This window comes from Neofelis nebulosa, chromosome 5, assembly GCF_028018385.1.
Source record: "Neofelis nebulosa isolate mNeoNeb1 chromosome 5, mNeoNeb1.pri, whole genome shotgun sequence".
NCBI lineage: Eukaryota > Metazoa > Chordata > Mammalia > Carnivora > Felidae > Neofelis > Neofelis nebulosa.
In genome coordinates, this window is record NC_080786.1 from 27,718,253 (window position 1) to 27,735,437 (window position 17,185).

Here is a 17,185-nt window from a genome sequence, read left to right on the forward strand (position 1 = left end):
CTCTGATGATTCTATATGGTTTTAACCATATAACTGAATTTACTGATCAGTATATCCCACTATTTACGGGACAACCCCACCTGAATTTTCTATAAACACCGCACACACTTCTTTCCCCCAAAACTTCCTCTTTCCTTGTTGCTATTTCAGGTTACAGCATTAGCAATGAACCAGGTGCTCGCTTAGGAACCACTCTCTGCCTGTGTCCCCTCACCATATACTCACCCAGTCTTCTTTAAATCCCTGTCTCCTCCAAGCCCAATGCAACTGCCTTGGCTCAAAGCCTTTTATCCACTCTTCCCAGAGCTTAAAACAACTTCCTAAATGTCCTCCTTGCACCCAGATTCTTCTTATCTAGTTAACCAGGATAACAACTTGACCACATTACTGCCACAGTTAAAGAATTCAGAAAGCTCTTGGGGTGCCTGGGTGGCTCAGTTGGTTGAGCATCCAACTTCGGCTCAGGTCATGATCTCGCAGTTGATGAGTTCGAGCCCCGCATGGGGCTCTGTGGTGACAGTTCAGAGCCTGGAGCCTGGTTTGGATTATGTGTCTCCCTGTCTCTCTGCCCCTCCCTCACTCATGCTCTGTCTCAAAAATAAACATTAAAAAAAAACAATTTTTTTTTTTTTTTTTAAAGAATTTAGAAAGTGCTTGGGAGTCTACAGGATGAAGTCTAAACACTTCAGCACTCTACCCAGACAGGTGTACCTTTGCACCTTAACTACCTTCCCCCACGCTCACACACTAAGATCTCCTACGCCACACCTCTCTTCCCAAGCACACATACCCTCTTCCAGGTGTCTTTGTAGAAGATACATATGAAAAATCTCATTAATCTTGGTAACAAATCTCTTAGGTAGGTAGTATTTTTATCCCCATTGTACAGATGGGTAAATACTTCAGCATGGAGGGTAAAGTTACTTGTTCCAAATACTCTGGAACAAATACTTGTTCCAGAGAGGAACTGGAACAATAGAGAATCCTGGGCTCAAGGGCTTCAACAAACTACCTCCACCCCAAATCCACAATTTACCACATGGACAAACACAAGTTTGTGACTACGGAATAGCCTTAAAACTTAAAGAATTCAGATCTGAAGCTAATGAAATGTACTATTCTCAAGAATGAAAATACATCCTTACATAGAAACGTGACACAGTTTTTCCTCCTACAGTTAGGGCTGCCATTTTTCCATCATGGTTTTCCTTTGGAGTATATTTTAGAACATGACAGTCTTGTACCTAAGAAAACAAATATAAAAAAACTAAGTTATGTGCCAAGACACATTTTAACATATCATACCAGCCACACCAAAGCCTTAGGACAATGAGGAATTCCCTAAAGTTAATTATCTCACCATTCCTCTAACACCAACCACAATCTTAAATTATAGAAATACCCTTAAAAAAAAAAGTCAAGTACAGGCAGAGCATACAGACAACACATAGAGAAAAGTGCCTAAAACAAAAATATACAACAGAACGCGTAGTTGTGAAGAAAACAGGCATTAACCACCATCCATGTCAAGAAGTAGAATCCACAAAACCTCTGCGTGGCTCTTCCCAATAACCTCCCTGCCTTTTTTATTTTTATTTTTTACCCCTGAAGCAGCGGTTCTCAATGTGTGGTCTCCAAAGAAGCAGCATCGACATCACCTGGGAACTTGGTGAAAATGCTGACCCTTAGGCCTCAGCCCAGACCTACTGAATCAGAATCTCATTATATAAGCCTTCCAGGTTGATTCTGAGGCTCACTAAAATTTGAGAAGCACTGCCCCAGAAATAACTACTATTCTTGACACTTACAGTAATCATTTACTTACTTTTCTTTATAATTGCTACCTTTGAAAGTATTTAATAATGTAGTTTAGTGTTGCCTGCTTTAGACTTTGTACAAATAGAATCAAACTGTAGGTGCTTTTCCATGCTTTGCTTCTTTCACTTGTTTATATTTCTAAGTTTAATCCATATTGTTGTGTGTAGCTCTCTTCTGTTCATTTTCACTGCTATCCAGCTTTCCATTGTGTGAATACCATGACTTATTTATCCATTCTGTTAGACATGTGGGTCATTTCTAGTTGGGGAAGTATTAAGAGCAATACTGCTATAATAACTGTTGTAGAGGTATCCTGCTCAAGTTTTCTGTTAAACACTCAGGAGTGAAATGGCCAGACTACAAGGTTCACCAGTCTCAACTTTACCACATAATTATGCTAAACTGTTTTCCGAAGTGGTTGTACCAATTTACAATCCAACTAGGCATTCCTAAAAGCTCTCAAAGTTCCCTAGAGTTTTAGAAACTATAATCCTCTCTTTGATCATTCAGGGTCAATAACAATGTCCTAAGGCCTGTAAGGCCCCCTGGGGCCTATGAGCACTCAGCGTACTTCTGTGCATGAGCACTCATTTTAATCACCACCATCTGTCCAATCACCTGTCTAGGATTAGGCCCCAAAGATGAACTCAGATGTCCAACCCAATTTGGGGAATGATGGTCTCCTAACTCCATCAGTGATCTTTCTCTAATAATAATTGTAAAGACAACAGTGGCCAATATAAATTGGACATTTAACACTATTTTAAATGCTTGACATTTACACCTTGTGCAACTCTCACAAAAACCTTCTGAGGTAGGTAATAGTTATTTCCTTTACCAAATACAATTCTATCTTTTACAGAGGAGGCACAGTGCTCCAAGGAACACAGCTAAGCAGTGGAAGAATCAAGATGTGAAGTCAAGTATTCTGGTCCCAGCATCCACATTTTTAACAATTAGAGTTTGTATCATCTCAGAGAACAAAATGCTTCCCTAGACAAGAGCGTTACATTCTAAGTTAGCAAAGAGATCAAATTTTTAAAAAAATTTGTATTTAAATTCAAGTTAGTTAACACACAGTGCACTGATTTCAGGAGTCAAATTTAGTGATTCATCACTTACATATAACACCCATTGCACATCCCAACAAATGCCTTCCTTAATGCCCATCACCCATTTGGCCCATCCCCCAACCCAACATCTCTCCAACAGCTCTCAGTTTGTTATCTGTATTTAAAAGTCTCTTATGGGGAGAAGGCAAGATGGCAGAACAGCACTGAAGTTCTTTGTGAGCCTCGCGTCCATGAAATACAGCCTGACCAACACTAAACCATCCTACACACCTAGAAAACTGACTGCAGGATTAACACAACAATCTGTACAACCTGAACCACAGAATTCAGCAGAAAGACAAAAAATTCATTTTTATTTTCAATTTTTATTAAAAATATTTTCCTTTAATTTTTTTTACTATATTCTTTACTTTTGTGTAATTTTTCTCAAATTCTACCTTACTTCCATCATTCTATTTTAGTCTACTTCAGTGTATTCAGCTTTTCAAATTTTCAAACAATTTCCGTGTTTTTTTTCATTTCTTTTTCTTGAATGCAGACAGTGAAAAACTTCATTTTTACTTTCAATTTCTATTAAAAACATTTTTAATTTTTTCTTGCTATATTTTTTTGCTTTTAGGTAAACTTTTCATATTCTAATTTACTTCCATCATTTTATTTTAGTCTACCACATTGTATTCACTTTTTCAAATTTTCAAAAGATTTCCTTTTTTTTCTTTCTCTTGAATATAGAAAGAGAAAAAAATTCATTTTTATTTTTAATTTTTATTAGAAATATTTTTAATTTTCTTCCTACTATATTCTTTACTTTTGTGTAAATTTTTTCAAATTCTATTTTACTCCCATTATCTCATTTTAGTCTACATCAGTGTATTAATTTTTTCAAATTCTCAAATGATTTCCTCCCCCCCCCCCCCCTTTTTCCTATGTCACACCACTATCTACACCCAGACCAAAACACACCTAGGATCTAGCATCATTTATTAGATTTTGTGTGTGTGTTTATTTTTTAATTTTAATATTTTAATTTTAATATTTTTATAATTTTAATTTTTCTACCTCATTAATTCCTTTTCTCCCTTCAAAATGACAACACGAAGGAATTCACCCCAAAAGAAAGAGCATGAAGAAACGACAGAGAGGGATTTAACCAACATAGATATAAGCAAGATGTCTGAACCAGAATTTAGAATCACGATAATAAGAATACCAGCTGGAGTAGAAAACAGATTAGAATCTCTTTCTGCAGAGATAAAAGAAGTAAAAAATAGAATGAAATAAAAAATGTTGTAACTGAACTGCAATCACGGATGGATGCAGCGGCAGGAAGGATGGACGAGGCAGAACAGAGAATCAGCAATACAGAGGACAAACTTATAGAGAATAATGAAGCAGAAAAAAAGAGGGAGATTAAGGCAAAAGAGCACGATTTAAGAATTAGAGAAATCAGTGATCATTAAAAAGGAACAACATCAGAATCATAGGGGTCCCAGAAGAGAAAGACAGAGAAATAGGGGTAGAAAGGTTATGTGAGCAAATCATAGCGGAAAACTTTCCTAACCTGGGGAAAGACAATGACATCAAAATCCAGGATGCACAAAGGACCCCCATTAGATTCAGCAAAAACTGACCATCAACAAGGTATATCATAGTCAAATTCACAAAATACTCGGACAAGGAGAGAATCGTGAAAGCAGCAAGGGAAAAAAAGTCCCTAACCTATAAGGCAAGACAGATCAGGTTTGCAGCAGACCTATCCACAAAAACTTGGCAGACCAGAAAGGAGTGGCAGGATATATTCAGTGTGCTGAATCAGAAAAAATATGCAGCCAAGAATTCTTTATCCAGAAAGGCTGTCATTCAAAAAAGAAGGAGAGATTAAAAGTTTCCTAGACAAACAAAAATTAAAGGAGTTTGTGACCACTAAACCAGCCCTGCAAGAAATTTTAAGGGGGACTCCCTGAGGGGAGAAAAGATGAAAAAAAAAAAAAAAACTTATGCAACAAAGATTAGAAAGGACCAGAGAACACCACCAGAAACTCCAACTCTACAAGCATCATTACAGCAATAAATTTCTATCTTTCAGTACTCACTCTAAATGTCAATGGACTTAATGCTCCAATCAAAGGACACAGGGTAAAAGAATGGATAAGAAAACAAGACCCATCTAGATGCTGTTTACAAGAGACCCACTTCAGACATAAAGACACCTTCAGATTGAAAATAAGGGGATGGAGAACCATCTATCATGCTAATGGTCAACAAAAGAAATCTGGAGTAGCCATACTTAAATCAGACAATCTAGACTTTAAAATAAAAACTGTATCAAGAGATGCAGAAGGGCATTATATCATAATCAAGGGGTCTATCCACAAAGAAGACCTAACAATTATAAACATTTAGGCGCCAAATGTGCAAGCACCCAAATATATAAATCAATCACAAACATAAAGAAGCTCATTGATAGTAATACCATAATAGTAGGAGACTTCAACACCCCACTCACAGCAACGGACAGATCATCTAATCAAAAAATCTACAAGGAAACAATGGCTTGGAATGACACACTGGACCAGATGGACTTAACAGATCTATTCAGAACATTTCATCTTAAAGCAACAGAATATACATTCTTCTCCAGTGCACATGGAATGTTCTCCAGAAAAGACCATACACTGGGACACAAATCAGTCCTAAGTAAGTACAAAGAGGTTGAGATCATACCGTGCATATTTTCAGACCACAACGCTATGAAACTCAAAATCAACCACAAGAACAAATTTGGAAAGGTAACAAATACTTGGAGACTGAAGAATATCCTACTAAAGAATGAATGAGCTAACCAAGAAGTTAAAGAGGAATTCAAAAAGTATATGGGAGTCAATGAAAATGGTAACACCACAACCCAAAACCTCTGGGACTCAGCAAAGGCAGTCATAAGAGGAAAGTATATAGCAATCTAGGCCTTCCTAAAGAAGGACGAAAGATCTCATATACACAACCTAACTTTATGCCTTAAGGAGCTGGAAAAAGAATAGCAAATAAAACCCAAAACCAGCAGAAGGCAGGAAATAATAAAGATTAGAGCAGAAATTAATGCTATCGAAGCCAAAAAACAAAACAAAACAAAACAAAAAACAGTAGAACAGATCAATGAAACAAGAAGCTGGTGCTCTGAAAGAATTAACAAAATTGATAAACTACTAGCCAGTTTGATCATGAAGAAAAAGGAAAGGACCCAAATAAATAAAATCAAGAGTGAAAGAGGAGCGATCACAACCAACACAACAGAGATAAGAACAATAATAAGAGAATATTATGAACAATTATATGCCAATAAAAAGGGCAATCTGGAAGAAATGGACAAATTCCTAGAAACATATACACTACCAAAACTGCAACAGGAAGAAATAGAAAATTTGAACAGACCCATAACCAGTAAGGAAATCGAATTAGTAATCAAAAATCTGCCAAAAAAACAACAGTCCAGGGCCAGATGGCTTTCCAGGGGAATTCTACCAAACATTTAAGGAAGAGTTAACATCTATTCTCTTGAAGCTGTTCCAAAAAATAGAAATGGAAGGTAAATTCCTTTCTATGAAACTCTTTCTGTGATGCCAGCATTACCTTGATTCCAAAACCAGACAGAGACCCCACTGAAAAGGAGAACTATAGACCAATCTCCCTGATGAATATGGATGCAAAAATCCTCAACAAGATATTAGTCATCCAGATCCAACAATACATTACAAAAATTATTCACCACGACCAAGTGGGATTTATACCTGGGATGCAGGGCTGGTTCAATATCCGCAAAACAATTAACGCGATTCATCACATCAATAAAAGAAAGGACGAGAACCATAGGATCCTCTCAATAGATGCAGAGAAAGCATTTGACAAAATACAGCATCCTTTCTTGATAAAAACCCTCAAGAAAGCAGGGATAGAAAAGCATACCTCAAGATCATAAAAGCCATATATGAATCACCCAACGCTAACATCATCCTCAATGGGGAGAAACTGAGAGCTTTCCCCCCAAGGTCAGGAATAAGACAGGGATGTCCACTCTCACCACTGTTATTCAACATAGTATTGGTAGTCTTAGCCTCTGCAGTCAGACAACACAAAGAAATAAAAGGCATTCCAAATCGGCCAGGAGGAGGTCAAACTTTCACTCTTCGCAGATGACCTGATAGTGTATATGGAAAACCCAAAATATTCCACCAAAAAACTGCTAGATCTGATTCATGAATTCAGCAAAGTTGCAGGATATAAAATCAACGCAGAGAAATCGGTTGCATTCCTATACACCACCAATGAAGCAACAGACAGAGAAATCAAGGAATCGATCCCATTTACAGTTGCACTAAAAGCCATAAAATACCTATGAATAAATCGAACCAAAGAGTTAAAAAATCCATACACTGAAAACTGTAGAAAGCTTATGAAAGAAATTGAAGAAGACACAAAAAAATGAAAAAAATATTCCATGCTCATGGATTGGAAGAACAAATATTATTAAAATGTTGATACTATCCAAAGCAATCTACAAATTTAATGCAACCTCTATCAAAATTACACCAGCATTCTTCACAGAGATAGAACAAACAATCCTAAAATTTGTATGGAACCAGATAAGACCCTGAAAAGCCAAAGCAATCCTGAAAAAGAAAACCAAATCGGGAGGCATCACAATCCCAGACTTCAAGATGCATTACAAAGCTGTAATCATCCAGACAGTATGGTACTGGCACAAAAAAAGACACTCAGATGAACAGAACAGAGATCCAGAAATGGACCCCCAAATGTATGAGCAACTAATCTTTGACAAAGCAGGAAAGAATATCCAGTGAAATAAAGACAGTCACTTCAGCAAATGGTGCTGGGAAAACTGTGGACAGCGACATGCAGAAAAACGAACCTGGACCACTTTCTTACACCATACACAAAAATAAACTCAAAATGGATGAAAGACCTAAATGTAAGACAGGAAGCCATCACAATCCTCGAGGAGAAAGCAGGCAAAAACCTCTTTGATCCTGGCTGCAGCAACTTCTTACTCAACACGTCTCTGGAGGCAAGGGAAACAAAAGCAAAAATGAACTACTGGGAGCTCATCAAAATAAAAAGCTTCTGCACAGTGAAGGAAACAATCAGCAAAACTAAAAGGCAACCGACAGAATGGGAGAAGATATTTGCAAATGACATATCAGATAAAGGGTTAGTATCCAAAATCTATAAAGAACAAAGAATCCAGTGAAGAAATGGGCAAAAACATGGATAGACACTTCTCCAAAGAAGACATACAGATGGCCAACTGGCACATGAGAAAATGCTCCACATCACTCATCATCAGGGAAATACAAATCAAAACCACAATGAGATACCACCTTACACCTGTCACAATGGCTAACATTAACAACCCAGACAACAACAGATATTGGCAAGGATGCAGAGAAAGAGGATCTCTTTTGCATTTTGGTGGGAATGCAAGCTGGTGCAGCCACTCTGGCAAACAGTATGGAGGTTCCTCAAAAAACTAAAAATAGAACTACCCTACGGCCCAGCAATTGCACTACTAGGGATTTATCCACGGGATACAGGGGTGCTGTTTCGAAGCGACACATGCACCCCCATATTTATAGCAGCACAATCAACAATAGCCAAAGTATGGAAAGAGCCCAAATGTCCATCGATGAATAAATGGATAAAGAAGATGTAGTATATGTATACAATGGAGGATTACTTGGCAATCAAAAAGAGTGAAATCTTGCCAGTTGCAACTACGTGGATGGAACTGGAGGGTATTATGCTAAGTGAAATTAGTCAGAGAAAGACAAAGATTATATGACTTCACTCATATGAAGAGTTTAAAAGACAAAACAGATGAATGTAAGGGAAGGGATACAAAAATAATATAAAAACAGGAAGGAGGACAAAACAGAGGAGACCCTTAAATATGGAGAACAAACTGAGGGTTAGGGGAGGGATTGTGGGTGGGGGGATGGGCTAAATGGGTAAGGGGCACTAAGGAATCTACTCCTGAAATCATTGTTGCACTCTATGGTAACTAATTTGGATGTACATTTAAAAAAATAAAAAATAAAACAATAAAAAAAAAAATCAAGTTTCTTATGATTTGCCTCCGTCTCTCTTTTTATCTTATTTTTCCTTCCCTTCCCCTAAATTAACTTGTTTTCTTAAATTCCACGAGTGAAATCATATATTTATCTTTCTCTGACTGACTTATTTCACTTAATATAATCCTCTAGTTCCATCCACAGTTACAAATTGCAAGATTTCATTCATTTTGATCACCAAGTAATATTCCATTGTATATATACAAGACCAAAATGTTAATTTTGAGAGGAAAGAATGAAAATAAGTTGGGACAGGCTTTTCCGATTATGAATTAAACTGGTACCTCTGTGAGAAGCTAGGTTACACTGTTTTTTGTTCATGGCCCTAGTTAAATCCAAAGCCAGTATCACGAAGACCACCACTCAGGCAAAAGTGAAACATTTACTGAAATAATCAGAAGTAAAGTTCTTTAATAGTATTTATGCTTGACATTAGCCCATTCTTCACCATACACTTATGTATTTTAGGATACAAATACTGCCCGTTCAGATTTGCACAAATAGATCTTGGTACATGTACAGATCTGTTACATCTTCTGTTTCTGTCTTACCTGAAGTAATGTGACCACATGTTTTTGACCATCTTTGGTCCATAAAGGCATCATACCCAGCTTTAGGGCGATAAGGCCTACTCTAGAGGAACCTGGTAATTAAACACAAATCAGTGTTATTACAAACTTTTTTAACACTCGTCAACATGATACAACAGTATTTCCTGCACTGTGGTTTCAATATGAGCAATAGGCAGCTAAGACACATGTTAATATATTCATAGAGTAAAATACAACTGCTCCTTAGAGATGTAAGAGACTTCAACCATGGCTGGGTAAGATATTGGTACTTAATAAATCTCTGTATAATGAACAAATATACGAGAACTATACAAAATGAAGAAAATAGGTAAACTGATAATATTCTGCTTTTAAAATAATGCTATTAAGAGAGGGCATAAATCTATCATTACACTTTGCTTTCCTAGTATCAATTTATATCTAACCTCATTAATTGGGAAACATCTACCAAATTCTAAGAACTTAGGTGGGGTTACAGGGATGACACAAGAGGTCACGTTGCTAAAATATGTCAGCCTCCACCATGCCCCTTAGATTTTTTGCATAAGTTCGGAAAGTTACTCCACTAAGAACTTCTGATCACTATACAATTCAACTGACACAATAAACCCCAACCAGAGACCACACTCTCAACAAGACAGGCCTTACTCTTCTTGGTCTGGCTACACATGGGTTTAATACTCTGCGAGCTACAAGTTGCTGATTCTGGAGTTATGCTTTGCAAACCTGGAGTGCTAGAACCCCAACTGAAAACATCACTGTGACACACTGCAGTTTAAATTACACTCCTCCAGCTTTTCTTCCCTGACTTATTTTATTTTATTTTTTTATCTGAAGGAAACAAGAAGACATATGCAGAATGATTTTCCTTTCATCTGCAAAATAGCTTCTTGAGGAAATCTTGATTACCATCAGACATTCACTCATAGTAGACCAGCATTCTAGAAATAAACTTGCAAACCAAACTACATTGAAACAGACACACTTGAGACATGAAAAATAAATTCAAGAAATTTATCATTTCGCAGCAGTCACTATGATTTTGAGTATGCCAGTCACATTAGGGAATGAGAACTTCTCAAATATAAAATAACTACCTGGCTCCCAAGGATGTAGAGGCCATGGTTCATCTTTTAAAGGACACAGTTTACTTGCTAATTGGGCTTTATTTTCCTCAGAGACCAACTGCTTAACAAATGAGACATTTTCTTCAGAAAGATGCTCATCCCACCAAGTACCACTCCTGCCATGGAGACTTCTAACCAAAAGCCAGGTGTCTGCTCTGTAAAAACAAAAATTGAAAAACAAACCACAATATAAAAGGTTCCCCCATTTAACATGGGGAAGGGAGGTCACATGCGTTGGAAAGTGTAGTCTGGCCCTTAGGAAAGGGTCTGGAATCTGTGCAAGTTTTTTTTTTTTTTTTTTTTCGCCTCACATTTCTTATGACAAAAATGGGATTCACACTTTTTTTTTTTTTTAACGTTTATTTATTTTTGAGACAGAGAGAGACAGAGCGTGAACAGGGGAGGGGCAGAGAGAGAGGGAGACACAGAATCTGAAACAGGCTCCAGGCTCTGAGCTGTCATCACAGAGCCCGACGCGGGGCTCGAACTCACCGACTGTGAGATCATGACCTGAGCCGAAGTCGGACGCTTAACCGACCAAGCCACCCAGGCGCCCGGGATTCATATATTTACTGTCAATGATTACCCTACGGTAAAAGGTCTTCATCTTCTCCTCTGGGATAAACCAATTTCTAACAGAGCTGTCTAATTGGAGAAGAAGAGTGGCTTCTCCACAAAGGAGAAGCCACTGACCTATTTGTATATGTCCCTTAATAGTTTACATCCAGTGGAGGTGGCAGAATGTGGGATGCTGACCTTTCTCTGATAAGCTCACCTCTTCCCTGCAATGGCATTGCCAAAGCTCAGAAGATACATAAAAGACATGGTCTCTGACCACTTGAACATACCAAGGAAGACTTCAGGGGATGAAAGTCGGGAAGGAGGTGTGTAATTCTTGCAGAGAGGGTCAGAAAAGGAGTAAAGCTTTCTGTCGTCTATGCCCCTTTTGTAGTCAGGTGCATCCACGTTAGAGTCCCAAATTTTGCACTAATTAGTTGACTGATCTTACTTCCCCAGGCTGCCGTTTTATCTGCAAAACGTAATCATGACTACAGAATAATGATAGTATCTGTAGAAGGAATAACGACAGCAGTTCTATCTCAGAAGGCTACGAGAACTAAGACGCCTAACATACTCAACAAAGCATTCAGTACAGAGAAAACGCCCACTAACTGGTAGATAATATAACTGCTGTTGGTAATGCTCTCTGCCAGTCGCTGGCTCATAAACATTAAAAACAAAAAACCACCCCTTCAGTCCTTTAAACGGCGCTTCCTTGGTACCGCTCCTAACTCCTGTGTGCCTGCGGTCTGGAGACAGCCTCTTTCTCCTCCACCCAGGGCAGACCCCTCCGCACTGGGCCATGGCACTGCTCCGGGTCGCAGTGTTTCGCAGGGACCACACCTCCACACCCAGTCTCGAACACCCACCTGTTTCCCGAGCCCCGGGCAGCACCCAGGCCGCTCGCGCCGCAGCCCAGCGACCGGGCGCCGGCCTGAGCCAGCAGCCTCCAACCAGGCATGGAGTAGCCGGGGAGGGCTCGGCCCGCTGCTCTTCCTGTCGCCCCGGCGCTCTGCTTTCAAGACGTCCCCACGCTGCAGCCTCGAATCCACCGGAGCCCTCCGGGATCCTCCCGCTGACTTTGTACCGCTGCCCTCCCAGGTCGGAAAGGAGCCGCTGGAGCCACTTCCGGTCCGTTTCCTAATGCGCTCCGGGCACCGAGGTCAACCCCCGGAACTAGAGTTCCGCCTGCGGATAGTCCTACTTTGGATCCCAGTTAGGGTAGGGATGGCGGGGACTAACTGATTTGTCTCTCCAGGGGTTGGAAAAAAAAAAAAAGCGGGGGGCGGGGGGAGGGAAATAGGGAAATGTTCGGAATTTAAACTTTGCCAGAATGAAGCTAACTAGGGACAGGTTCCTTAAGGAGGTCAGGTCACTTCTAAATAATGCTCACTGCTGGGCAGCGCATTGTACTAAACAGCCCTTGATACTGTTACACTGGTTATGTTCAAAACAACTCCAAAAGGAAATTGTTATTTTTATATTCTAAATGAGGCAACAGAGACTCAGAATTTTGGTGCCGGTCCAAAATAGTACATCTGGCAGATGGACAGAGCTGGCACTGAAACAGGGCTGGCATGTGCTCACAACAGAATATGGCCAAGGTGATCATGTGTGACTTCCAGGGCTGGATTATACAGAGTATTGCTACTTCTGCGTTGTCTCCGATTGCTCCCTGTGGAGAAAGCCAGTGGTCATGTCCTGCAGACACTCAAACAGCCTTGTAGAAAGGCCTATATGAAGAGGAACCAACTTTTCAGCCAGGAGTGAGCCTCTTAGAAGTGGATCCTCTGGTCCCAGGCAACCCTTCAGATGCCTGCATGTGATGAAAGATCTGGAGCCTGAACCACCCAGCCAAGAAACTCACAGGTTCCTGACCAGAAAATTGTCAAAGGGAATAAATGATTACTCTTATTTTTAAGTTTTAGGGTGATTTGTGATGCAGCAATAAGTAGCCAACATACCTTCTGTACAAATAAACCCTTGTCCTGGTTTCCAGACCCAACCCAATCATAATGTGTGTGCCTTGGGAGCTCATTCTACTTCTCCAAAAGTCCATTTCCTTATTTGCCAAATGGGTGTTTGTAGAAATTTGGCAATCAGAACTTAAAAAGTGTAGCAATTTCAAAAGCTCTTTTTATTAGTGATCTGGCTAGCCTGGCTTAAAATGTCCAGGCAGTGGTCAATTCCTGGTTACTACTTGGAATTCAGTAGGCTCAAAAGCTTTGCTTGCTCTTCCTTTCCACCAATTGCTATTGCTGTTACCCTGGACACTTTCAAACAACACTTTGGGCCTTAGAGGAAAAATTATATCTCTTAATTCTAGTCATGCTCTCTGGCTTCCCAGTTACATAAGAAAGGCTCTTCTTTGAACAAATGTGCCTTGAAGTATGCTACATATAAAAAGCCAGAGGAAAAAAGATTTTACTATCAATGCCAATAGCTAGCATTTCTTGTGCATACAGTATGTGCTCAGTGTTGTGGAAATCCCTCAAAGACCACCAGGGCCACACCTGAACTCATACAAAGTTAAGTTTAATTAGCTTGCTACAGCAAGAGAGAGCATACACCAGAGGGTGTCTCCATACGAATGAGTTGGGTAGGGCTTGTTATAAGATTTGGACTTATGCTGGGAGATTTTAAGTGGGCATCAGGGAAGTTGGGACTTGTTTTGGAATGCTATCAAGAATCAAGGACATTGAGGGGTGCCTGGGTGGCTCAGTCGGTTGAGCGACTGACTTCAGCTCAGGTCACGATCTCACATTTTGTGAATTTGAGCCCCGCGTCGGGCTCTGTGCTGACAGCTCAGAGCCTGGAGCCTGCTTCTGATTCCGTGTCTCCCTCTCTCTCTGCCCCTCCCCCACTCATGCTCTGTCTGTCTCAGAAATAAATAAACATTAAAAAAAATAGAAAAAAAAAGAATCAAGGACATTGGGCATCTCAAAAATTTTGCTCTGGAGACAAGAAGAACAAAGTGAGACTCAGGATGATGTTGGGATGAAGGCAGAAATTACTCAGAAGAAGGAACTGTTAGTCATTTCGTGGCAGCTGTGTGGCCTTGGGTATGATATGTTAGAAACCTTGTGTTGACGTTCCATTATAAACACTGCAGTCTGATTACTAACAATTCATTTTCACTCTTTCGGTTTATTTTCCCACTTAATCTTTATAACAACCCTGTGTGATAATAGTATAATTATCTCCATTTTACAGTCAAGGGGGAAAAAAAAACACAGAGAGATTACATAACTTAAATACGGTCACTCAGCCAGTAAAAGGTAGAGCCAAGATTTAAATTTCAGCAGTGTGAGCACAGGGGTTATGCTCTTAGCAATTTTGTTTCCTTGGCTCTCTGTGACCAATATGTTACTTCCCTTGCATAGAATCTCTCTCTGGCTAAAGCGGAAAATTGGTAAGAAAACCTACCACACACAGTGGTCTGTGAGGATTGAGGAGGTGGCTATTCACTCTAGCCTTTGCCCCTGGTGCCAACTCTCTCCTGGTCCATAATAGAGGCCTTGAGTCAATGAAACCCTTAGCAGGCACCACTGCTTAACTAGAACTTAGCAAAGTGTGCTTTGTCTGCTGGTACATAGCACGCATCTCCTGTGTGCCAGCCGGCCTGAGCTGTCATCATATTTGATTTTGCCATGGCAGTATGCTCCTAAGTGGCAAGGACCAGGTCCAGTTCTTGAGGGAACCAGCCAGGACTCCTTTACGGCACTCGGGCACGGAGCTCAAGATGCCTGTCCTTTCTGATGTCATCCTTCAGATCCGCCTCTACCCCTAATAGCACTTTTCCTGTCTGGGACTTCAGTTCCTTGTTGGAACAAAGATAACCCCCACAATCTGTTTTTAGTACTACGGTTCTATACTTCTTACTCCTCTAATTAAAAAAGCTGATATAACCAATGTTCCCCTTATTGAGTAGGACATTAAGAATAGTTTCACTTCTGAATTTCTAAAGCCATGTCCAACAAAAGAGACTCACCACAGAAGGAGTAGGTTTCAAACCAATAGTTTATTGGAAATATCTTTGCTATGTGTTTCTGCCGTTAGGCTCTTCAGTTAGTTCTTACAATGTTTGTGATATGTCCTATATGCTTGGATTATTGCAGAATAATTAATTTTTCATTGTTGGCTAATTTGCATTTTATATTCATTTATGCTCTCTCTTAGTTCATAACATGCCTTATATTTGAAATTAAAAATCTTTTTGAAGTGAGCTTAGACTTTTCATTCAATTAATCGCGGCTTTCTTCCCTTTTTTCTAAAAGTTGTGAGAATTTAGCATGTTCTAAAATCAATAGAGATCTTATGAAGGTGATTTGAGTATAGGACAGGGCAGTAGCTGAAGTGAACTTTAAGAAACCTTGAACTTTGAGACTCCATTGCTGGCTGCATAGAAAGCTTAAAAGACCATGGTGCAAAATCCACAGATGCTCATTCAGTAAGATGATGAATTCTGCTTCAGTGTCCTCCAGTAAGACCAAATCACAGTTTTCACTTTCAATATAAGGCTTTTGAAAACATGATTTTATTTATAAATTCTTAAGTCAGCTCACAGACTTTAGGGGTCCAAGAGATGACCAGACTGGAAAGCCTAAAAAAAGAGAAGAAGACGGAGGAGGAGGAGGAGGAGGAGGAAGAGGAGGAGGAGGAAGAAAAGTAGGGGAGGAGGAGAAGGAGGAGATGGAGAGAGAGGAAGAGTGTGGCCATGTAGTGATGTGGGTTTAAAGTTTCTCAGCGTCCTGTCCCCCCTATGTTGCATTCAGAATGGTTCTGAACCTCAACGTAATTAAGCCCATCTACATTTCTCTAAAATTCTTCGATGACTGAACAGAAGTGTTAGCTATCTCCAATGGGGCATCACATGCCAGGGGACCAAATGCTTTAAACCAAAGGCAGGCCCTTCTCCCCGGTCTTTCTTCTGATGCCAGTGAAGTTCTGATGGCTAGAGTGTGACTCTAGACCAGTGAATATTCTTGTCACCTGGAACCACGGTCAGGGTGTCCCCTCTGAGCCCAGAAGATACAGAGTCTCGAGAAATTCATAGGGGCTGAGTTCATTTGGGATTTTTGATCATTCTTGGAAGGGGTCCCAGAAGAATGAGGAACAACCAACACGTCACTCTTGCTGAGTGGCAGCACCGCTCTAAGGGCTTTACGTATGTTAAGTAGCTCCTCGCTTACCATTGTAGCTACTATTATTTTCATCCTCATTTGCAGATGTGGAAATCGAGCCACAGAGAAAACAAGCAGCTCATTCAAGGTCAGAAACCTTAAGTTTGTTAAGTAAGTGGTAGATTCGGGAGTTGAGCCCATGCAAGGTGACTCCAGAGTCCAAGTGCCTAACTGCTCTGTGGTACTGTCTCTCTCCCAAGTAGAAAAAGCCACGTGACACGCTACTGGAACACTGAACTTGGCTTTCAGAGGTTGCCCTGGGCAAACAAAGACTGGGGATTGTCGTGTTCAGTCTGCATCTTTAGAGACTTGATCAGCCTGGATCAGAATCAGTCGGGCTCAAGAGAGAGCAATGAGATCAATAGCTTGAGATGCTCACTCACTTATCCCTCGTATAACCTTCTTGTCGGGAAAGAAACAGGAGGCTCTGTGATGCCCTGCATCAGTGCCTTTCAAAACTAAAGGTACTTAGACATTACCTGGGGGATCTTGATTAAATACAGAGGCTGATTTTGTAGGTCTGAGGTGGGGCCTGAGAGTCTGCCTTTCTACCAAGCCCGTGAGGTCATGTAGGTGCTGGTGAGCAGACCAACTTCGAGTAGCAGCATTGTATAAAGAATTCTGAACTTGGGATCTAACCTAAAATGACACTGAGTAAGTCACTTTACCTCTCTGTTGTCCATCTGTGAGATGGCAGAGGAGCAGGGT

The 17,185-nt window shown here is 40.1% G+C and overlaps 1 protein-coding gene across 1 annotated transcript in view; it reads right to left on the minus strand.

The window, feature by feature from the left end:
• The window catches only part of MRPL3 (mitochondrial ribosomal protein L3), a 52,317-nt gene extending 39,920 nt beyond the window's left edge, over positions 1 to 12,397 (minus strand). The window contains exons 1-4 of the mRNA XM_058729895.1: positions 12,164 to 12,397; positions 10,704 to 10,888; positions 9,586 to 9,677; positions 1,146 to 1,244 (exon numbers count right to left, since the gene is read on the minus strand). Of these exons, the coding sequence (XP_058585878.1) occupies positions 1,146 to 1,244; positions 9,586 to 9,677; positions 10,704 to 10,888; positions 12,164 to 12,255 (468 nt within the window). The 5' untranslated portion in view covers positions 12,256 to 12,397. The remainder of the gene's footprint in view (positions 1 to 1,145; positions 1,245 to 9,585; positions 9,678 to 10,703; positions 10,889 to 12,163) is intronic.
• Between the last annotated feature and the right edge of the window lie 4,788 nt (positions 12,398 to 17,185).